Source organism: Amblyomma mixtum, chromosome 10 (genome assembly GCF_055824585.1).
Source record: "Amblyomma mixtum isolate Tamu chromosome 10, ASM5582458v1, whole genome shotgun sequence".
NCBI classification, from domain to species: Eukaryota; Metazoa; Arthropoda; class Arachnida; order Ixodida; family Ixodidae; genus Amblyomma; species Amblyomma mixtum.
In genome coordinates this window covers 161836692-161861413 of record NC_143021.1, presented here as the reverse complement: position 1 = coordinate 161861413, position 24722 = coordinate 161836692, and the positions used below count along the sequence as shown (strand labels likewise).

The window sequence follows — 24722 nt, the reverse complement described above, 5'->3', positions numbered from 1 at the left end:
CCTGGACCAGTAGGGGACCACCCTGGAAGATTTTTTTTTTGTGTGTGTAATAAAGTTGTTTCCATCCATCCAAACGCGGACAAATACGCCTTGCTCGTCGGTGAATTGGTTTTTGAGGAAAGGAAATGCATCTGTCTCTCATATCTCGGTGGACACCTGAACCTTGCCGTAACAGGAAGGGAGGAAGATGGGAGTGAACGAAGACACCGTATTCACTAGACGCACCTTTGTTCATTCCAAACCATCGAGCTGGCATGGCGGAGTCGTAGCGTGCTCGACTCGCACTCCGGAGACCGGGGTTCGATTCGCAAGCTCGGCAAATTTCTTACTCGGTTTTATTATGCGAAGCATATTACTAGAGCTACACTACAGCCCGTCGAGCGCGGCGGTGGAGCTACCATTGACCTTGAGCGTGACCACGTGACACCACGTGACAACATGACGTCACAGCAGAGGAGAGATGGGCTGCCGGCTCGCGCGGTCGGCCGCGGCGCTGGAGGCTCCAGATCAGAGGCGCGGCGGCTGATCACGTGACAACATGACGTCACAGCAGAGGAGAGATGGGCTGCCGGCTCGCGCGGTCGGCCGCGGCGGTGGAGGCTCCACATCAGAGGCGCTGCAGCTGACCACGTGACGCTACAGCAGCGGTATAGACCTCCTCCATGTTTGCAAACAAGCGAGGTGGCGCTGCAGTCGCGAACGGGCTCGCGGTAGGCAAGAGGCCAGGGAGTGGCGTCGAGTTGAGGTGGTGCAGCGCCGGTTTTCAAGGCTTGTATGCACGTTTTGAGTTTCTGAGAATCATAGCAATGGTTGATGCTTTCAACTTAGTATTCCTCGAAGTACACGGGCTCGCGTTGGCCATGTACGGCGTATTTCGACACGGTGTGTATTGTATTATGGCTAGAAAGCGCTGCAGTTGGTTTCTACCCCAGGCATTCAATAAAATGATAAGTTTTTGACATTGAACTAGCAAGAATGATTTTACCTCGGGACAGTGCTGAGGGAAGCACTGGCGTTTTTTCGGCAGAGCCGACGTGCGCTCACCGTCTGTTGACACACGTGTCGCACAGTGCGAAAAGTGGGGACAGCGTCGATCGTGTCCCGATGTCATCTGTCTCGCGTAGCGGCTCTCTTTAGCCCTCAGATCAGGCACCACCAGGCTGACTTCTCCCCTTCTTAAACTGGTCGATTTGGTGAAAAGTTTGGATTCCTGAAATTATATTTCTTCCAGCCCTGGGTCTTCTGTTTGGTTACTAAACATTATAGCAAAATATTCAGTAGAAATTCATAAAATTACGGTTTTTAGATCTTTGGTCGTCAAAAAATTGTGAGGTAATGGCGTTTCTGATGGTCCTGGCACGTCGCGAATCCTGCGGGTTTCCGACGACGGAGCACCACAATGGTAGTATCCCTACGCAGAAGAGGGATCAGAGGTTTCGTTGATTTCAGTGCGGCATTTCTTTGACCAAAGCGAAAGCGAAGAGGCCATAAACGAGGGAAAAAAACTTAAAGGTTTATTTTGTGATCTACCACATTTTCTGATTGGCATCACTCACCCCTTCGTAAATTTGTAACGAATGGAAATAGAATGATTCTATTTGTCGCGAACGATTCCAGAGACATTGAGGAGTGCAATAAATCTCTCGACTTTTTTTTTGCTACAGGAGCAGTAGTATGGTAGTCATTTTTGATAAGAAAGGTACTTCGAATCTAAAAAAAAGAAGTAATACCGCCATCATAGAGAATAGGTCGTTGGAAACGTGCTGGCATAAAAAAATTCCGCATTTTCTACTTAATTATTCAAGACCCGTGGTGACTTGACGAGGGTGTTAATTATAATTATCCGAGAACTTTACCAGGTATAGCTGAAAATAAAACGCATTGCTGAAATTAGCAGAGCAATTTCATATTTGCACCAAATTTGGTTACATATCTCAAGCATCAATAAAGAAAACACTTTTCATTGCCTCATCCCCTGTCAATCTCGCTACGTGCTGTGTTAGTAGCCCGCCTGCGGTTGCTTCTTTCCAAACAGCCTTCGCGATCATGTACTACTTCATAAAGAAGCTTATGACACATGCATGATGCAATGAAAGTACGCTGTTCGAAGCATGCCAACGCGACCGCGCAAGATTATCACAACTTACCAGACTTTTCTACTACAATCAAATAATTATGTCGTTCATGTTAAGAAATATTTTGAAGTATATATTAAATGCCCTAAAATGCGTCATTACACGTTCGTATAACTTCTGCACACGTTAAAACATGCTATGTTATCAACAAAATAACGCACTCCTCGGTGGAGAGTGACCCTGCCGGCGCCGCCCGTGCACACCAGCTCAGGACGATAAATACGTTCGCAGCTACATACATGCTTTTTCTTTTCCTTGCGCAATTTTAAGCGTACCATGCGGTTGTTCAGGTGAATGAGCGCGGCAATTTCCGTGCTATGAAGTACGTTGACTGGCAGCGCCGGTCTACACCCAGACTTCGCGCTTTTACTACCGCGGCTCATTTCCTAATGCGGCATTTATTTCCGAGAAACCTATTAAGGCTAATCTAATTTTTTGTTTTATGATACTACGCGGATCCAACAGCGACGCATCTGGTCAGTACATGCTGCTTCTGCAGTGCACAGGCACGATATGCAGCCGCCGGTAGCTGCGGCAGCTGCGGTAGGCACGGGCAGGCGGAACCTGTTTTGCCTACCACGCGAAAGTCGCTACTGACATCAGCGCCACCGCATCTCCGTGACGTCGCGGGGTGAAGGAGGTCTATAAAGCTGGGCTTGCCTCGTTCTCCGGGCCCTTGCGAGGCGGCCAGGTGTTGGGATGCCGCCTATAAGCAGGGCTGATTTGAACGAGAAGCGAAAGCTTCAGCGTGCCACAGAGACCGAAGAGCGGGATGAACGTCAACCAAGGAAAGCCATGTATTACCAAGCCTAGGCATCAATATGCTTCGCATCTGACTAGGCTTAACCTTAGCTAAGCCTCAGCCATTTTTTATTCCTCTGGTGTGACTAGAAAGGTTTGGCTAATTGGTTAGGTAGGGAATTAATTAAACTCAGTCAAACTTACTTGAAGCATCACTAAACGATCCCTTTAATTGGTTGCATGGTTAGTAGCCAAAGTACAATTGACCCCGTTTGAAATTCGCGCACTGTGACGTCACGACCGTTTCGACCAATTGAAAAGCGTGACATTTCTGTCGACAGCTCCTGCTTACAACGATGAGGCATTAAAGGCTTCCGCCTTAAAAACGCGCTTCGATCGCGGAGGCCACGCCGTGGTGGCACCGCCGCGGCTTGCGACGGTGCGAGTCGGTCGCCCTTCTCTTCGGCGTGACGTCACAAAGCACCTGTTGCGCTCCTAGCGGAGAGCGCAGGCGTTAGGCGCCGGTGGTGGTGGCACCGCCGCGCCACGCCAAAGGGTGAAAGTGCAAGTAGTAAAGCTTTCGCTTTAAAATTTATGAGACCGAGCATGTACCCTGCGCGCAGTTCCGTACAACAGAGCTATTCTAGTTTTGTTTTTTAGTGTTTAACTTCCCAAACCGACTCAGGCGGTGGACGCCGTAGTGGAGGGCTCGCGATAATTTCGACCTGCTTGGGTACTGACATCGTACAGCACTTTTCGCATTTCGCCTCCATCGAAATGCGACCGCCGTGGCCGGTGCCGAACCAGCGTCATTTGGGTCAGCAGCTGTGCCCCAGAACCATTGAGCCTCCGCGGCTGTCCATATGAGAGTTCTCCGGGGCACGGATTTTCCACTTTGCTCCGCGGCATCGGCAGATCCCCTTGTTAGCCCTGTTATTTCTACCTATCACGCTGTGAAATGCATAGTAAAAAAAAGAAACAAAAATTGGATCGCCCGAGCTGCACATGGGACCAGTCTGCACGCATGAATAACATGTATATGCTAAGCGTAAGCGTAACTGAACAGCTTTTTACAATACCGCATAAGACATTATTGCTGAAGCAAAAACTATGCCACCTAGTGGAACAACTATAGTTATTTCTTGATGTGCTTTCACGCAGCGATGTGTTGAACTTGCAGCACACTCTGGAAGCGAGTCAGATGCTGTGGCTCTTCCTAGAGAGGTGCAAATATTTTTTGAGCTGTTGAGACAACAGTGTTTTAAAGAAGTTCATTTTGGCTCATGAATGGATGATGCAAGACACACGGTTTGCACTGGCGCATCAAGAGAAAACTTAACACATGCCAAGAGTATTTGACATGCAGGCGTCAGATTCAACAGAACAGGTACAGCCTTTGTGAAAAGTTTGGAGGCCAGGGGGTCTTCTTTTGAGCCACACTGTGTCGTTAATAATGGATCTCTAGCGCTCCAAATTTCCTGAACGTTTCTGGTACTGCCTCCTGCAATAGGTAGGACTTCCATGATTGCTGCTGGAGTCCCAATATAAAGCTTTGAAGCGAACCCCCTGGGCTATACACTTTTGACAAAGGCTGTACTTGGTGGATTTGTTCATGCTATAGCGCAGTGTCCCTCATCGTGTCTGTATTTTGCTTGCCATGTTAATATGCCTTCGAATTCAGACTTACTGTGTTTCGTCTCAAAGGTCATTGATAAACCCGGGCATGGGAAAGAAATCAATATTTTGTGTGTCCATATTTTATAACCCCATCAGTATTATCTGTTTTCAGTAGGTTTGTGTAATTTGTTTTCAGCTGGTTCACAACCGCTTCATTTTGTAATTTTTGTAATGTACACTTCACGCCTGGAGTAGCTAAAAGTAAAAACATGCAAAATATTTCATGTACACTTCAGTATTGCTAAAAATACCCTTCCCTAGGAGCCATTGCAAGCGTGCCCTTCAGGCGTCAGCAGGAAAACTGTGGCAACGCAGACGACATGGGAACACCAGTCAATAGGTAAGTGGCCTACGAGAAAGCCGAGGTAGTATTTCGAAATGTTGTAGTTTGCAGTTATAAGTAAAACTTAAAATTAAAGGTAAGTAACTGCTGACAGCCTAAAATGAATATAACCCTGCCAACCATAGCAACATTGCAAATATAAGCGATTTTTTCAGCCGCATAGGTATACCCTGAGCTGAAAACTCTAGTTGCTGCAAAGGTGCAAACGGAGAAGCCTGCCACCAGATAAGCTGGAATACAGGCCGATCAAGTAGTTCAGACCTGTGAAGTTGAGACAGCACATTCAGCTGCAGCGATACCTGATCTGCTGCCACCGTGGTATTGGTGTGGATGTGTGGAGCCACGAACAAGTTCAAAGTTTGCTGCCACCGGTGCCAGTAAACTTTGAACTTCTTCGTGGCTCCACACATCCACACCAATACCAATAGAAGTGGACGAGTCCCAGTGCACTGAAGATGACAGTGAGGAGCACCCAACTGCAGATAAGAACCCCAGATATGTGTTACCATCTGACAACAGCCTCCGCAGGTATTGATAGCAATAGTTTTCCCCGTATCTCATTGCTTAAAATTTAAAGCCTCAGCTGCGGACAGCCATGATATTGTGCATTCCACTGCAACTTTGGTGGACAGACTTATCAGAACCAGCCGGATGATACATGGAATATATCTCCAGTAGGGGCATGCGAATATTCAAAATGTTCTATTTTGTGAAGTGAATCCTATAGTAGACGCTCAGTTGTTTCATCTTAACTGCGTTCTTGAGTTCTAGAATAATTCTATGCAGCTACAGGAATTATTCTAGAACTACAGGAATAGGAGCTACAGGAATAATGGCAAGCACTACAGAAATTAGAGTTAGGACAGGTCACCGCACTTCTTCAGCTCTCTCCCCCCACCCCAACCCTACCAGAGAGGAATGGGAGGCGGCCCTGCTTGGCTGCTCGGACCTTCAGGCCCAAAAGGCTTTGGTCAAGAGGGCTAAGCTGGCGGCTTCGACCAATGGGGTCCCGGAATAGGGACTCCACCCATTGCGGGGCTCTTTAAGAAAGCCTCACCTATTTTATTAAATAAAGGCTTTTCATCATCATCATCATCGACGGGTGCAGAACTCACCGCTCTTCGTGTCGCCATTGAATACATCAGTCAGCAGCGCCCTCAGCGGTGGTCTCTTTTCACCCATTCTAAAGCTGCCCTCCAACGCTTGCAAGCTGCTCTTCGCCGTGGAGCCCATGAAAAACTGGTCGCAGAAATTCGACAACTACATCACTCTGCCATCAACAAAGGACATGACATTATCTAACAATGGCTACCGGGGCACAGCGGCATAGCAGGCAATCACCGCGCGGATGAGGTCGCGCGAACTGCTCACGACGACGGCGATTTTGTGTCGATCCCCATTTCGGGATCGGACGCAGCGAGCAGGCTTCGCGCACTTGCGCGGGACATCACGCTTGCCGCGTGAGATTCCGGCCAATTTTGCAATTCCCGTTTACAATCCTTGGACCCAGATTTGAAGCTCCGGCTACCATCAGCCCTACCACGACGAGAAGAAACTTTGCTGTGTCGCCTCTGGCTTGGCGTAGCTTTCACCAACCACTACTCATTCTTAATCGGTATGGCTGATAGTCCTGCATGTTCAATCTGCGGGCATGACGAGACCATAACCCACATTCTTTGTGACTGCCCTGCCTACACCACCGAAAGGCAGTCTCTCAGCAGTGCGCTGGAGCGCCTAGATCCACGCCCTTTCACGGAAATGAAGATTCTCGGCCACTGGCCGCGGCGGTCGTCGGCGGAGAAGGCCTGCAAGGCATTGCTCCGCATCTTGAGAACTTCTGGCCTGCACGATAGGCTGTGACTTTAACGAACAGTGACGTTTTAGAGTGACTTCAATTTTCTGTTACTCTCCTTTCCCTTTCTTTTTTTATCCCCTCACTCCTTTCCCCCCCGTGTAGGGTAGCAAACCGATTATTCTCTTGGTTAACTCCCTGCCTTTCCTCTTCTACATCCTCCTCCTACATGAATAATACCACGAAGTTTGAGTAAGGCGCTTTCTAGCTTTCTTCAAAGGCAGGATCCACAGTGTATTTGTGTGGTGGAATTCATAATTATCACACTTGGCTTGGAATATTCGATGATGTAGCATTGTCCGAAGTGCTCGAAAAAGCCTGATTTGATGCCCAATCTCAAAGGCTACGGCGCATATGCACCATCGGCCCCTCTCATCTACTGAGATGGGGGGGTAGTATATTCGTAGTTGTCATCGGTAGCAAGAGGCAGATTTAATGTATTTGCATCATGTTGCCTCCGCCCGGTGTAAATCAGTGCTGTGTCTTCCGCCAGCTACAGCTGCAACTTCATAGGTTGCTGAACCAAGCAGTTAGCTGTCTCATTTAGAGCAAATATCTGCTCAAGTTGAGAATGTCCGTAAGAATGTTCGATTCGGTTTTGGAATAAATATTACTCGCACATCCCTAGCGCGCAGTTATTTGCAAAGGTACTTTTTCTTTTCCCGCAGATAAAAGAAGAAAAAATTGCATTGATGCTGTGTACTTAGCAGCTTTATTTAAAACACCTTTTTACAGCCAACACATCATGAGATGAACATTTACTGCCGTCACATTTTGGTACAAAACATTGCACTGACTGCATATGTCACTGCCCTTCATTTCCAGTGACCACCAAGGAGAAGCAGGCCAGTCGCTGGCTGAAGTTCCCTTTCACAAAGAACGAGAGTTCCTTGTGTTTAAATATTACCTGCGGCAGCTACTTCACACCTGCACGATGTGCGGAAAAACAAGAACCATTGACATGAGCATGGTTGGCAGCCTTGTCATTGCCGAGGGGAATTGCCCACTGCAGCACATTTTCCTCTGGAGAAGCCAACCACTGCTTGCAGGCAAGGCGTCACGCAACAACCTCCTGGCTGCAGGCATCTTCTTTTCTGGCTCGGTGGTGGCTTGAACAGTTGAGTTCCTGAAATCTATTGGGGTGCAAGGCATCACAGAGAGGACGTACTACAACTACCAACGGACATACTTGCTTCCTGCTATAAATGAGGTTTGCCAAGAATGATTCTGTAATACTCTGAATGTATGTGTATGTATCATTCATGTCTAAAGCTTGATGGTGCATGCTTTCATATTGAAAACTGGATAACTACAGTGCAAAGCAACATATGTACTGCAACAGTGCCTGCAGTACAATGCCACTGACTCGGCGCTTATGTTGTCGTGGGTTATGCTTTTAGAGACCAACTGCATGTGCTAGTATTGAAGTCATCAGCATTTTTTCACGCCGTTATCGTTGTTGAGTAAATGTGCTGACAAAAAAATCAGAAGTTAATGAAGTATTTCAAGAAACGTTGAAAGACAAGAAGGAAGGATGCCTTGTGCTAATGCGCTTTACTGCAAATACATCACTGTGAAGTTTGGTGCTGGAAAAAGAGCACCATATTAACCCTTCGATATTGCTTGCTCGAGGAAGAGTAGTTACGTAAGTTGACAATTAAACATTTTTTTTCTAGCACGCATTTTTTTTAAAAACTGTGCCATCTGATTATGTTGACTGGTATGTTTTAGTAGTGGTTCTAATTTGCTTTCATATGCTGGCATGCATCTGTTTGTCGTGCGGGCCTGTAAGAAATCTTCACTAATTAATGAATTCTGATTATTGTACAATTCAGATAAATTACCTCCTTGAATCTGCACTTAATTTTTTTACTTCGCTTTACAGTCACCTCTCCAGCTCTTAAATACACTATAACGCTGCTCTGCTTAGAGGAATCGCGAGAAACCAAGCTACCTAAGAGCAAATTTCTCTGCCACTCCTCCTGTATAGCTATAGCATGGAAGAAACAATTTTGTTATGTTGAAATCAATGAAACTTTATTAATGAAAGCAATAGGGAAGAAGAGAGCATGTTGCCCGACAATGGGCCCACTGATGCTGAAGAGGAACCAGCTATGCCCCCCCGCAGCACCGAAGCAACACCAGCTACAAGACGTCGGCAGGACAGGGCTGGAATCGGCATCCTCATAAAAGTGCAGCAAGAAGCCAAGGCACAAAAGAAGCAGCAGAACGAGGAGAAAATAAGTCACTAGAGCGCCTAGTGCAAGCTGCTGAGGCTAATAAATGAGCATCGAGTTGAAGTTCACATTGCTCCTGAGTGCATTCTTTTTCGGTCAGCACTGGTGCTAGGCTATTAGCATTTGTGTCAGTCTCACTCGGCTCTTCATCATTATCGGCATCATCATAAGCAGCCAGGTTTGCAAACTCTGCACTGAAGTCCCTCTCAGAATTGCACATGTTATGAAGTACACATGCTCCCATGACTATGCGGATACACTGCATAATTGTCTTTGCATAGACAAGGTACAGTCATCTGAAGCGTTGAGACCGAAGGCGTTCTCAATGGCAACTCTCTGCTGGCTGTGAAACTTTTTAAGTCTCTTCTTCCATGTAGGAAAACTTCAGCCGTTTTCCTTGTATTGTGTTAAAAGCCAAGGCAATAGGAGATATGCGGAATCTCCGAGTATAGAAGAGCATCCGCATTTTGCTGCAGCTTCCTCAAAGAATGTGCTTTTTCTCAATACCCGGACATCATGTGCAGAGTCAGGAAAGCCAATACAGACATCCAAACACCTGTTCTAAGGCCACTTTTTCAGGTTGATATATGAAGCAGTGAAGTCGTCTGGCTTCAGAATCTCAATGTGGCTGCCATCAACGTACCCCACGGCGTAGCGGGACCCTTTCTCGTCACTTTTTCTCGGATAGTCAATTTTGCTGCGGGCCATGTCGGCAGCGCTCGGCCAGCATATTACCCAAGCGCTAACTGCTTGCAGAAAGTTCAGGGCCCGCTGCATGCACAGTGGAAGCGATGATTCAGAAGCGTCAAATCTGTCAGCTACTGAGAGTTCATGCTTTTTTGCGCTCCAAGGTCGCTCAAAGTTATAAGGCAACTCTTTTCTGCAGTGATTTGCGGACGACAGGAGACAATTTTCGGGTAGAAGGGCGACTGCAGGAACCACGCGCCCAAACTGCGAAATGTCTCGCGCGACGGCCTGAACAGCCTCTTGAATTCAAAGTCTAAGTATCAAGGCGAAAGCCTTTAATGGCTCATACCCGTGGCCATCATTCTGTCCGTCCGTCAGTGACATCTGAAGTGAATGTCCAGAAAAAAAAAAATCCTAAAATCTTGTGCACGGCAAGAATCGAACCACCAACCTTCCGTTCCATAGCCGAGCGTGGTAACCGCTATGTTACACCGACTTTTTTTTTTCTTTATTGCCTGGCTTTGGCGCATGACATTACACAACAAAAATACACATAACGCTATATACATACGACACTGTCGTGGGCAGCCAGCACGAGACTGGCTTCGTCAGCTTAAAATTCCCGCAACATACACAACGGCTCAAGTCTTGAGAGCCACTCGGGAGGCTCCGCAGCTGCTTTTTGGATTGCAAGAAACCAGTCCATGCTTTCCCGAAAATAAATTCGGGCCGGTCGTGCGTCTTTGTCACAATGGTAGCCTGCCATTCTGGAGCGCCATATACAGTGGAGGCCCAAGAGCATTATGAGACCAAAAGGTGCCCCATCCTCATTATCAGTGCTTAAATAGCGAATTCCGTGCGCGTCAAGGGGTAGCTCTTTCTTTATGGTCCTTTGTAACACGTCCCAAAAATAAACCCCTTTCCAGCAATGCAAAAAAACATGGTCTATTGTTTCAGGCTGTTTACAAATTAAGCAGTTCGATCCCCACGGTAAAAAGAAATCCTTTCCCTCTAGAAACTTTTTAACTGGTAACGTCCCGGTGTGTAACTTAAAAAAGAAAGTCTTTACTCCTGGTGGCACCTGCATTTTCTTCACCCTTTTTAAAACATCCCCTCCCGGGCCTCCACTGTACAAGGCCCTGTACATGGGCTCTGGGAAAACAATATCACAAAGATCATTGTACAACTTTTTCCTTTTACTTTTCCACAAATAATCGGTGGAAAAACGTGCCGAAAGAAACCGAACGCTTGCTACAATCTCTTTTTAGTAACCAAAAGTTCCACCAGAGAGCTCTTCTGTGGATACCACAAACTCCGGCAGCAATCAAATATGGCTCCCGACTCCGCCTTTAGAGTCGCTACCTTGAATGTGAGGGGCCTGGCGACAAGGAAAAAACAAGGTCAGGTGTACCGACTTATTATGGAGCGCGAGATAGATGTATCGGCCGTGCAGGAGACGAAAGTAGACGGCAACGAAGGAACCGACAGCATGGTGCGACGTTTCACGACTAGATTTTATGCTGTCGGCAGTCAAGCAGTGGGAACATCGGCTGGCTGCGTGCTTTTCCGACACCGACTTCCTGCCAAGGCATATGCAGTTCTCCTTGTCTAGCGCAAGGACGCTGGAGAGCGTTGCGGGGAAGGCCCTTGCCTCATCGCACTTTAGATCACCAGAGTGCCCCCTAGAAGTTTTTATTTGTCACCTGTTCAAAGTACCCACTGACTCGGTGACGGTCGACCCGTGCCACTTTGCATAACGCAACAAAAAGCGCTCACTCAGATTCCTCATTGCTGTCGGAGTCAACAGGTTCAATGGCCGCTACCAAATAATTCCGCTGCCTGGGAAGTTTCATCACGGTCATCTACTTGGGCCACAGCAGCACGGTACTGTGCGTCGGCGGCGACGGCGGAGGTCTGCTTGATTCACGGTAGATGCGGCAGAAGCTGTTTACAGCGAGCAACGACGCCTATGTGCTCGCGGTTCTGAAGAGACTTCTCCTCCTGCCTTGTGCGGAACCCTGGGCGCGAGGGAATCTTCGGCAGTCCATCACGGCGGAGGCAGCAGAGGTTGTTTATAGCGAGCAACGACGCCTGTATACTCGCGCTTTTGAAGAGACTTCTCCTATTGCCTTGTGCGGAACTCTGAGCGCGAGTGAAGCTTCGGCCTTCCGTCCACACGGAAAGCTGCGCAGTTCAGGAGTCTGGCTTTGGCCCCCACTTGGGTCTCCTTCCGTGCTTGTCATCAGTGCTGCAAGAACGGCCTGGACAACATTTTGCCGGATGTGGCGAGAGTGTGTCGGGGACGTCCTGGTGGGCGGTTCCCGAAGACTGTACACGTGACCTAAACTACAATGACTGGGCGCTTTTAATCGAGCGAAATTCCCCAGCCAGGGACCTGGGGACAAAGGACCCCTTTAAAAGCAGCCGGAGTGCTCATTTTTCAGTACTGAAATCTTCTTGATCAGCATGTAAATAATTCTCTGCTATGTGTAAGGGATCGGTAGTGCGTGCGGGGTCATTACTACCGCTAATTCTTTCTCTGCACCCCGCCGCTGCTGTCTTCAATGGACCCCCGCCCCCACCGGCGGGAGGGAACGGAGGGGCGCGCTCGACCTTTTGTGTCACCTTTCGTGGAACGATGCAAAGGCGCCGGTGTCGCTCGGGCGTGTATCGCCCTTTGGGGCCGATTCGCGACGGCTAGGCAAAAGAGCGGTGGCAGCTTGGGGCTGAAGAGCGGCCTCACGACGACACCCCCCCTTGTCTTAATCCCCTCTTTTCAACAGACACCAGCCGAGACACAAGCTCGCGACGAACGTCTGGTTCGAAAAGTCTGCAGAATTCCTTAAGATTAAGCACTGCAAGACGGAACGGTGTCAAGGCGCCGTTGACGAGGGGGAGGGGGGGAATAAAGATGAGGAATAGCCGGCGACAGCCCGGCTAGCCGGGGACAGCTAAGGCCTGAGCTGGGTGACGCTACTGGCCGGGTGCCGGTGAGGCGCCGACTAAACAGCCTTGGGAGGGCGCCTTGGAACGCAGGCCCAAGTTCGCAGTGGCAGTTACAGCGGTAACTTCCCGTTTAAGCCCGATAATCCCTTAATCCGGGACGACGCCAAAGCCGAGGGTCATGGGAGGAAACCGATCGCACGTGATGGCACGACTGTGTGTTTGCTTTTGGTTTTTCTTTTATTTTTGCAAGGGAAAGGATGTTCCTCCTGGCATGTGCTAGCACGACTGTGTATTTGTGTTTGTTTTTGCTTTTATTTTGTGGCGGAGAGGGTGATTTACCCTGCGGAAGCTGGAGGGCTGGCCATGCTCTCGGTGAGCCAATCGTATGAAGAGTGCAACATGATTGGAAGCTGCCAAATGCGGGCCGGGTCTTGAGGGCTTTAAAACCAGGCCCCGGAGCCGGAAAAATGCTTCTGAGCTAAGGTCAGGTGCTATGCATCTTCGGCTATGCCGAGTAGGGGCCTCCCCTAGTGTTAGCCAGTTCCGACTTTTTGTTGTTTGTATTTTTGCTGCTTAATATGTCTCCAGTGCCTTAACTTGTATATTCTGTAAATATCTGTACATAAACTTCAAGTATTCCCTTTACCCCTGCATCGTAACTAATCGCAAGACCGTCTCTGACGGGGCACCCCTGGTGCGAAGAAAAGCTTCAATTTTCAAGTTAAACAAACCGCCTCTGGCGGGGCACCTCTGGTGCGAGGAAGGAAGAGAACCGTTGAAATCTACTGGCGCAGTCGACAGGATCCTGCGGCCATCAGAAGACAGCGCAGGAAGAAGACTAAAGGCAGAGAAAAAGGCGACGACCAGGCAACAGGTCAGCGTTTGAGAAGACCTGCAGAGAGACAGCGGCAAGGACCACAACAGTAGTCCAGCGACGCGATACTGCTTTCGGTCAAGGAAAGCTGCGCGTCGAGAACTCGACGGTCACCGGCGGGTCGCAGCAAGTGACCACAGCGGGCACAGGAGCAGCGGCGTGTGACAGCTCATCGCAGCGTGCGGTGAAAGTGGCGGTGGACTCCGACACCAGGAAGCTGGCAATGCGGATCGACGCATCGAAACCGTGAGTTTCCTTGGTCGCATTGTTCACGTCCCTGTTCATGTGTTCGAGCCGGTAGGACTGTTGAGGGGTACAGGCGGTGGTATGGAGAGTTATCCATGCCGGCCCTCACTCGATGTGAGGTACCGAGTAGAGTTGGTGAAGGCGCGCTTAGCTTATTTTCAGGCTGAGCTTTCAAAAGTGAATGGAGGAAAGGCGCCGCTATGCGAAGAAAAACCTCCGGATTTGAAGGCGTTAGAAGCAAGGCGCCAGCAGCTAGAGCTCGAGCTGGCTAAGCTCAAGGAGAGTAGAAGAGCCAGCGAATCAGCGAGGGAGAACTGCTCCGAGTCCCGAGAGGACAGGCCACCTGTGCTGGAAGGCAAAGCCTTAGGCTTGTCAAGCACAGGTCAGGAAAACAGCAGGGAGGACGCTGAAAGCAATCAGCCGGTATGCGGGAACACCTCGTCGTTCGGAAAGGCAGCAAAAAGCGCAGGAGGTGAGGACGAGATTCCTGAAGGGCACGGAAATATCACAGCTTTTCCGCCACCGCGGGCGGCTAGCAAAGAATAGGAGGAGCCCAATTCTGATGATCCAGGCCCAACTGAGACCAGGGTGTCCCATAACAAACAGGACAACGGTCAAATTCCTGCAGGCTCGGTGACGGAGGTTGTGACCTCCGACATATCAAACAGCCAGGCAGAGGTAAAAGGAGAGCCAGATTTCTGCGAAACCGGAATCTCAGGTGAAGGAAATATCCTGATGGAACGCAGCGCCGCGGTATTAGAGGCGGTGATCGCGCACTCCGACGATCAATCCGTCCAGGTTAGCTCTACCCCAGATGAGACGAGGGACAAGGGCGCGAGTTCAGGAATAAAAACTCAGTCTCAAGCAAGCGACGAAAAACAGCAGTTCGCTCATCATGAAACGGCCAGCGATGACAGGCGTCAGATTGGCGAGTTAGACGAAGCCACGCAGCCGGCAAGCGCCTATAAAGCAGGAAGCGGCCATTTCAATGTTGGCTCGTGCAGGAACGGGGCAAATGGCTCCAAGAGAGGCAAAGTAGCAGGAGGCAAGGGTGTGGCTTTCACATTGAAAGTCGGTGCGAGGAACAGTAGGCTCCGTACTACAGGTCGCCAAATCAAATGTAAACACAGACACTACAACGAACAAACACTACAATGATACGTGGCATTATAATGCCACGTATCATTGTAGTGTTTGTTCGTTCACGCTCAAGGCTGCAGGAAAGGGTTGTTATCACTTTTGTTCGTGACGCGAGAAGCGACCAGACTAATCTCGATTGATCGCAGCCATGAAAGGCTGCATCTAGGTTTTTCCAGATTACTGTAGATGATCTTGGCCTGTTATCTGGAAGTTTCCTTGCTGGCTTTAAATTGAGCGATGCCGCGAGCGGCGGACATTCGTAGTTCGACGACCGACGAGCACGTTTGTTGCTTACGCCGCCGCCGAGTGATTCAGTTCTTTTGCGGGCGCAAGTCAGCCCAAATAAAGAGCTTATTTTACAAGACTTGATATTTGATATTTATTTTATTTACCACCACAATATACATGGTGACAGGTGCCATAGTAAAAGCGGCCTCTTGGACCGCTTGACTTGGCCATGGACACCCAGCTGCGAACTTTGGCAACAAAACCGTGGCACACTTTCAAACTAAATACAATATTGCAAAAAAAAATCGCGGCAAAATGACAAACAAAGCAATGAAGAGTGCAATACAGTGAATTCGGTTCACAGATTCAATGCAGTATCTGTAAATTTGGTGTCTTTTTGGTGTCTTCCTGACCGCTGGACTTCCGTCACTACAGCGTGACATCTGGTGGAGGTGCTGGGTAGCCTTTCATGTTCCGGACACCCCCTACAAGTCGTGACGCCAGCCCTCTGAGTCATCTACCGCAGAACCTGAGCCCAGTCCACCGCGCAAGGGGACGCACCTGAGTTCGGGATTCTGCCGTACCCTACCCGGAAGCGAAAGCCAGCAGCAACGTCTACCATGAGCTTGCCCCAGACGATGACTCCAATCATTCGTCAGCAGCCCCGGGTGCCACCAACCTTCGACACTTCGCCTGGCGCAAACCCCGAAGAATGGCTGGAGCAGTTCGACCGTGTGGCTATCTTCAACAACTGGGACGATGCCACGAAACTTAGGTACGTCTTCTTCGCCTTGGAGGGACCAGCAAGAATCTGGTTTGAGAATGAGGAAGCTAGCCTGAAGAACTGGGAAACCTTCAAGGAGAAGCTTCTCAAGACCTTCACAAGCGTCGTGCGAAAGGAGAGAGCCCAGCAGCTCCTTCAGTCTCGCATACAGCACCCAAACGAGACCGTTGTAGTGTACACTGAGGAAATGAAGCGTCTCTTCCGGCGTGCCGACGCAAACATGAAGGAAGAAGAAAAAATAAAGCTGCTTATGCGAGGAGTTAAAGAGCAACTCTTTGCCGGCCTCGTACGGAACCCACCGAAAACCGTGGCGGAATTCATAGAAGAGGCATCCACGATGGAAAAAACTCTTGATGCCCGAGCCCGCCAGTATGACCACCAGCAGCGCGTTTTCTCAGCAAGCTGCCTGGACGCCGTTAACAACGATAAGCTGCGGGAGGCTATCCGTCAAGTCGTGCGAGAAGAGCTCTAACGATTGCTGCCAACAGGAACGCAGCCGCAGCTGACACCGCTCGCTGACGCAATCCGGGACGAGGTTCAACAGGCCTTGAGTGTGACGCCGACCACCACGCAGCCTATGGAGCCCCCAGTCATGACTTACGCCGCAGCTCTACGCCGTCCTGCCCCTCGACGACGGGACCCAAGCCCCTATCGCCCTCAGCCAGCTGCGCTGGACCGCCGCCCACTCGGCCCAACCCGCCCGTCCTACGAGCGACGCTCGCAGCCGAGGAAATGCGACGAGTGGAGAACTCCCGACCAGCGCCGCCCACTATGCTTCCACTGTGGTGAAGCCGGCCACGTCCTCCGGCACTGCCCAGAAGGAAGACTGGGCATCCGAGGGTTCTCCTACGACGCTCCACGACCTCGACCCGGCGAGCGACCAGCCGAAATCGAGGAGGTTTTGCGTCGGCAAGAATGCTCACCGTCCAGCCGCCTGTCACGTTCCCCGTCGCCTTCGTCTCCGCGCTTTGTATCTCCTAGTCGAGACTACGCAGTGCGTGGACGCTCCCCCAGCCCCGCATTACAACTGACAACTGACACGCATTACAAGCCAGGTGATCGGGTTTGGATATGGACGCCAGTTCGCCGCCGTGGATTGAGCGAAAAGTTGCTGCGACGCTATACTTTGGCCCGTGCCGGGTTCTCCGTCGCATCGGTGACCTCGACTATGAAGTCATCCCCGACGGCACGACAGCATCTCAGCGGCGACGCCCACGCCCGGAAGTCGTGCATGTCGTACGCCTGAAGCCATATTATGAACACTAAAGGACTCAAAGTTTTCATTCTCGGTGTTTATTTTAATTTCAAAGCACCGAGACAATGCTTCTTTGGAAGGGGGGTAATGCCACGTCTCATTGTAGTGTTTGTTCGTTCACGCTCAAGGCTGCAGGAAAGGGCTGTTATCATTTTTGTTCGTGACGCGAGAAGCGACCAGTCTAATCTCGATTGATCGCAGCCATGAAAGGCTGCATCTAGGTTTTTCCAGATTACTGCAGATGATCTTGTCCTGCTATCTGGAAGTTTCCTTGCCGGCTTTAAATTGAGCGATGCCGCGAGCGGCGGACATTCATAGTTCGACGACTGACGAGCACGTTTGTTGCTTACGCCGCCGCCGAGTGATTCAGTTCTTTTGCGGGCGCAAGTCAGCCCAAATAAAGAGCTTCTTTTGCAAGCCTTGTTGCTGTGTTTCTGACCGCTGGACTGCCGTCACTACAACGTGACAATATCTCGTTTACGTAGGTCGTGTGTGAGGTTACGGGTCTGATTTGATCCATTAAGCCCCTCACACAGAAGCAGGTGGTGCTGAAATGTGTGTTCTTTAGCGTGATCACCCTCTTCTCTGTGCAGGTTCATGGCGACCCAGTGCAGCTGCCCAGTGGTGAGGAGAAGGTGGCCAGCTCGGTGGAGAATATTGGACAGCGGGATGATGGCTTTGAGCTGCACACCCCGCAGGACTGCTTGCTGTGCCGCAGCGTTGAACGAGTTGCCAAGATGAAGGAGAAGCATGCCGATAGCAGTGCAGGTGTGAAGGCTGCTCTTTGGTCACCCTGATTGGCTACAGTGACCTGGAAAAGTCAGGGAATTGTCAGGGAAACTGGTAAATTGGTTTTTGAGGAAAGGAAATGGCGCAGTATCTGTCTTGCATATCTCGACAGACACCTGAAGTGAAGGAAGGGAGGAGTGAAAGAAGAGAGAGGTGCAGTAGTGAAGGTTTCAGTATGATTTTGACCACCTGGGGATCTTTAACGTGCACTGACATTGCACAGCACACGGGAGTGGACTGCCGTCACTACAACGTGACAATAATATCGACACCGTCTCCAAACTGCTTTGTGTCGTCATTGAGGCACTTAACTAGATCCTTGCTTTGTTGCCTGCATTTGTCCCCGGTCCCTAAATAAACTACCCCTTGCCATTAAGCTAACAAGGTAAGGGGAATGAGGGGCTCATTATAAATATGAGAGAAGCCATCAGCCACAGAAACCAAGGGGCACAGGGGATTTTTAATTAACTTATTTATTTTGTGCTGTTGCTCGATTTAGAATATTACTGAATATGTTATCGCTTAAAGCTAATTGATTAGAAAAGCAGAAGAAAAAACAACCACATGCCGCCGGTGGGATCCGAACCAACGACCTCCGAATTACGCGTCCGGTGCTCTACCGCTGAGCTACGGCGACGGCTGTCAAATCTTCTGCTTTCGGGGGTATTTATGTTTACAAATAACCTAACCTTGGGAGTGTACATATATCAGCGCCACCCACGTTCTTAAGCGTTCTTAAGCGCCGCCCATGTTCTTAAGTAAAAACAACCTCATGCCGCCGGTGGGATTCGATGACGTTCGATGGCGTTCTACGTCACATCAGCGGTAACTCAGGACGCGCTACGTCCGCCGCTTAAGAACGTGAGTGGCGCTGATGAACACTCTCAAGGTTAGGTTACTTGTAAAACATAAATACCCCCGAAAGCAGAAGGTTTGACAGCCGTCGCTGTAGCTCAGCGGTTTAGCACCGGACGCGTAATTCGGATGTGGTGGGTTCGGATCCCACTGGCGGCATGTGGTTGTTTTTTTCTTCTGCTTTTCTAATCAATTAGCTTTAAGCGATAACATGTTCAGTAATAGTCTAAATCGAGCAACACCACAAAATAAATAAATAAATTAAAAATCCCCTGTGCCCCTTGGTTTCTGTGGCTGTTGGCTTCTCTCATACCACTAGCCATGTCCTTTTGCGTCCATCGCTTCAGTGGAACAGCGTCGCCCGTGGGAAAACGCTCGTCAGAGGAATGAAAAGGGAGCGGCGCCGCCGGTTGCGCTCGGCGAGAATGGCTCTACCCGTCATTCCGCGGTGCGGCTTTCAAAGCTTAATTAATCGGAAGCAGTTTTTTCCGTCAGGCAATCTTGAAAAAGGGAAGAGCCTTTACGAGGCAAGCCATGTGTGCGACATGCGCGAGTGTCAAAATTCAGTCAGGCAGGTATTCGGTAAGTGCATACCGCAGACAAAGCTGAATGCGCCAAGCTGGAGGATGCGGACCTGGAAGTAAGTGCCACCTCATTCCTTCGGGTAACCGTTGTAATACACAAAACGGATATTACTTGCCAAATGTATGCTGTGATATTGCATGCCATGTTAGTGTGCATGCAGTTGGAGGCATCAAGGAACACAATTGCAGCAATATGCTCCTGCAAAGCCGGAGTGGACGCTCGCATTCGCCGTTGATAATAGAGAGTTTTAGTATAGCGTTAGCGTGATAGCGGACCTAAGGGAAATTACGTTAGCGTGCCGCAAGCAACTTATCCCCACAGACAGTTTTAGTACAGAGTGTTGAAAACGTTAAACGCCATCTGCTTGACATGGATGCGAATGGTCCTTCTAACATGGTTGACACGGCCGCTAACTTGCCAAATTATAATATTTCCGAGTTTTTTATACGAATTATTAGTGCAGTGTTCATTTTCGTCTGCAAAATGACCCCGAAATTACAATAAAATGAAATAAAAACGTAAAACAGTGGCGCCATCTAGTAAAGGCAATGTTAACTACAAGCCGTTGGTGCAAGAATATTTGCCATCACATGACGTCTAATGTTCAAAAAACTTATGTAAATTTAATATAAACTTTTTTTACATAATTTAAGTCCATAAAACATCGCGACAAACCTCTAAATCTATTTTTGTCTCGTTCCAGACGTTTTTGCTAGGTTTCTGCAGCGTTTCGGGTCGTTGCAGACGGTAGCAGTGCAGCTTGAGTTTCCATTAGGCTTGCGCGCTCCAGAACCGAGAGCGTATCTCAAAAACTGGGCTGAATTGCAGCTTAAACTTTATCGTCGAAGCAAGGTAAGTCATAGCGAAAACCAACAACACCAGTAGTTGCCGGTAAACATGCCGACCGGAATCGCAAGAGCTGCTGAATCGGCTGAAGCGGGCGGCTCTCGCTTGAAAGGACGCCGCCATGTTTTCACGCTAAGGGCGCAAAAGCCGCAAAGCTACATTCTGAAAATTGCGTGCGTACGCTAACGCTATTTCCCCGTTAGCGTTCTGCGCATGCGCACTCTGGACCCGCTATTCCGCTATGCACGCAATTACGCAAAGCCCGCAATACTAAAACTCTCTAATAAACGGCGTCGTGCATGGGCGCCGGTCGAAGTTGGGGCGCGCCGTCTAAGGATATTCACCCGAAAGGAAAAAGGCTGTGCTCATGGGACGACGGTACCTAACCTCATTACTGACGCCAGAACCGAAGTGAGTCTCACGGCAATACGAGGGTGTTCACAACAGCCACCGGAATGCACTTCTAGAACAGACACTGCTTGACAGCAAACAATAGCTTCATGCTCAAATGCAGTGCTTTATGGCTCAATTGGAGGAGTGAAGCGCGGTGCTGAACTTCTCTTACTGTTGCTTGAACAAAAATTCCAAGGGTGCACTCAGTTCTGCTTAGGTGTAGTAATGGGAAGCCACTTCCCTTACTGCTGCCAGTTATGTTGCTGCGTGTTCCTGCGCAAGGAAAACTAAGGAAAACTATTCCCGGTTGGCCGAGAAATCATGAGTGCAAATTTGTGAAGTGTCAAAAAAATGTCGTGTATTTATTCCTCTCACTGTAGCAGGTCTTATATTGGCCAGACAGGACAGTGCTTAAATAATAGGCTCAGGCAGCGCAGTAAAAATGTCGGTAACAAAGAGTCTCGTAACTTCAGCATGCGTTGCCGTGAGTCCGATTGCTCCCCACAGTCCTAATATTGCCAAGTTGTTGCTAGGAACAAAGACCAGCTGTGTCGTGAAATAATCGAGGCCTCGAATATCAAGAAGTATGGTGATACCTGTGTAAATGCTCCATCAGTATCTTCATCACAAAAAGAACTTCGCTTCCTGAATTGCACATCTTAGCTTGTATTGTCTAGCAGGGATTGGGGTGCATGAATGAGCTCTTTGCGGTGTTTTCTATTTCAGTGCCTAAGGGTGTTTGTACGAACAGCGTGCCAAATAAATGTCACTTGTTAGTTCAGCGGTGTTTTGTCCGTTTACTCCTTTCCTCTGCTCTCTTCTGTGGCCTTGGGCCTTGCGCTGTTTCAATCATACCAACTGTGAACGCATTCAGACGAGGTGAAGTTAACGCAGACATAACACGACCGGAGGTACGCTGTATTAAGAATATAGGGGCGCTCGCAAATATATAAAAAATGATGTAATGCGAATTAGGAAAAAAGAAATAAACAATTATCGCGAATACACACGCCCGAACAGTCGCTCCGAGTCCCGACAGTTCAGCCTGTGCTGCCAAAAGGTGTCTTTTTTTTTTGTTGCTCGGCCGGCGGCAAAGCGAAACGCTGTTCTAGCATACTAATTGCGAGGTTCGCGCGCTTCCAAGGTTGGCGCACTTTCACTAGCTGCTTGTTTGCCTCTCTAAGAGTGTTTACTGTTCGTTGGGGTTCCTTCACGAAGACGGTAGCGAGAGCCTATTAAAAGGAGCCCAATACGGGGTGGCCGAGCAGTTGGATCTGGACAGCGCTCTGCGATCATGATGCCCCGGAGCGCAGTCGGTTTCTTGTTGCTAGCGGTCTCTCTCACAGGTGAGCCTCCTTTTCAGTGTCACCGCTTCAGGGTTAACGCGAAGAAGGCCGTAGGCAGAAAAGGTTTAACGGGCCTCCGCGCTGAACCTCGCAATTCTGGCTGAGCTAACGTAGGATATTTGGCGACTAGGTCACAACTCCTTTCGCAATCTTGTGTAGCCTTGCCAGAGAAAGGGCGCGGGAAAATTTCGAGTACCGCGCTGAGGAGTGCCTTTCGCAACACCCATTCTAAAGGAATTGCTCATCTTAATGCGGAGAGAAGGGAGCGTTTAGCAAAACAGTCAGAGACAATGGTTGCGTCAATCCGATGGTTTGTCTTGCCCAGCATATAAATGAATGTTCTAACGCTTGCCTGTTTTGCATGGTTTTATATCTCTGGCAATTTTAAGCGAAATCAACGCTCTTAAGAGTTCGACACGCAGCTGAAAAGCAGATGCACGTTACAAGGAGAGACATTTTCATGTCGAGTAGCCTTATTCACTTCGGTACACACGTGTATCGTCAAGTTAATTTCCTTCGATAGCCGCACCTTGAAGTACATTCGTATTCCCAGTTCACAGTTTATTTAAGAACTAAATTTTGCACTAAATATTCGGACATATGTGTATAAATGCAAAATCCTGAGAGTCAGCGATGATAATTCCAGCAAAAATCACTCAAATTTAATTTAGGACTGTTTGTTTTTTACGTTTTGCCGTCTTTTTTAAAGGATGCTACTGTCTTCTGTGTACCCTTCTGCGCTTGAATTGACGAACAGCAAATTGTTTTTTTTTTCACGTTTTCAGCCCAAACCAACAATTCATTCGTGCCTCTGTTTACACTCATGGCAATTGTACTCACAATTACCTTGAAAACCGCGTTTTTATTTTTGTCAATGGCTCTTTTTATTTACTTGTTTTATTATAACTTTATAAGGTACTACTCGCTCCAGGGCGTTAAACAAGTTTCTATCTGTGCTTGCCGAGAGTTGAAGCTAAATCTGGTACGAATTGTTTGTTCTGCGCAACTGACTATTACTTGTCCAGTTTCTTATTGCGGCAGTGAGCTTCTTTGTATGGTTGGGAATTGATCCCCTACTGCACTCATAGCCTCGCTGGTGCTGCGGTGTATAAAATAAAAAAAAACATACACCGCGGCTTGCTGGCATTGCTCTTTGTGTGATGCTCCACGTTTTCCACGTGTCAGGGCTGCCGCTGCGCGAAGCTTCCGCATGAACAAAGCTTTCGCGAATGCCCCTGTTGATCTAAAAAATAACAATACGAATTGATTTATTCCAGTGACCAAAGGAAATGGGCTCGTGGTTAAGAGTTTTGCGATTTTTCTCAAATGAATTTTATGTCAAATTTTTTTGAAAGTGTGATATTTAAATGCACATCTCACAGATTGTATCACAAATTAATGATGTGCTCATGCGCAAGTTTCGCTCTAGTGTAGACAACGACATTTTAAAAAAGGGGTTAGCATCTATAAGGCCAGTTCTTAGCTTTGAAAAGAGGCGATGGAGTAAATGTACTGGCTGTTATAGTTTTATAGAAACCTGATGCCTTACTTTCTTCATGGGCACTGTTGCATTTATATCAATATAGCTATTCAGAACGCAATTTACATACTTCTCTATCGATGAAAAAAAACTTGTGCTTTTCGTCTCGTTTTTTTTTCGTTCTGAGAATTGAGTGTGCCACATTTTTGCGGTTGTTTTATCGGCCACATCGCAAAACTTTTAAGATTTTTGCTTGTCTAGGCTAAAAAAAGGCACCATTGGCGTAAACAAGAAACTATGCCTGGTTTATGCGTTCGGAATTGTTAATGCACAGACTTAATAATACTGCCCTCAACTTTCTGCCAGTCAGCTGAGGATTCACAGGGAATAAAACGGAATACATGGCGGCTCACTTATCTCTGCGCACTAAAATTAATTACACAAATTCAGAAAAATTCCTACCAAAAGTACTGCTACTAAATCACTTGGAGAGGACTGTTTCAGTTCATACAGGGAGGGAAGAAAACGCTGGTAACATTTTTTACTTCTTTTCTTTTCACGTTAGAAGCTTTTGTAACTAAAGCTTGATTTCAGCTCCTCCTCTCATTCCTATCCCCATTCAGTGCTGCTGTATGCTGCACCTGTGCCTTAATTCTTTCGCCTTGAAGGAATGCCAACTTGGCCACTGACGAGTCTCGGAGAAAAACTCTCCCACCTTAGGGGCCCTCCCCCAGCGTTTTTATCCGCGTGCTTTGATCGGTTGCTGCTGCCGCAGGTGAGTGCCGGACTCCTCTGAAGGCCGGATGCAAGTTCGAGACTCTGCGCAAGTGCGGCGACGACTTCATGCCCTACGGCAACACTGCCCAGATGGCCATCTCCTCCCAGGGGTTCCACGACAAATGCGAGTGAGTTTAGTATGCGTGCATCGCATCAGCAGCGTCGAGCAGGTCGTCTCGCTGGCACACTGCAGCAGTAGTGGGTGTTCTGGATGTGTGCTTGCGTCATGGACAGGGCGATAGTACGTCATGACGTCATTTCTGATCTCATCAATCACCGCATCCTGCTTAAAAAGATGGAATACTACGGTTTTCGCGACAAAGTTTTTTCTTTAATATCTTCTTACTTACAGCATCGCACACAATTTGTCGATATTCATAGACAACGCTCAGCTATTAAACCAGTAGTTTCGGGTGTCCCTCAGAGTCAGGGGAGTATTTTAGGGCCCTTCCTGTTTCTAATTTATGTCAATGAAATTGTTAATATTCACAAATCTGCTAACTATA

At 48.6% G+C, this 24722-nt stretch overlaps 1 protein-coding gene and 1 pseudogene across 1 annotated transcript in view; both read left to right on the top strand.

Annotated features, from left to right (window-relative positions):
- LOC149327544 (uncharacterized) overlaps window positions 1-17942 on the top strand; it is a 63701-nt pseudogene extending 45759 nt beyond the window's left edge.
- A 3860-nt stretch (window positions 17943-21802) lies between these two features.
- The window catches only part of LOC149327543 (uncharacterized), a 31440-nt gene continuing 28520 nt past the window's right edge, over window positions 21803-24722 (top strand). Inside the window, exons 1-2 of the mRNA XM_089563864.1 lie at window positions 21803-21959; window positions 24215-24344. Coding sequence (XP_089419990.1) covers window positions 21908-21959; window positions 24215-24344 — 182 coding nt within the window. The 5' untranslated portion in view covers window positions 21803-21907. The remainder of the gene's footprint in view (window positions 21960-24214; window positions 24345-24722) is intronic.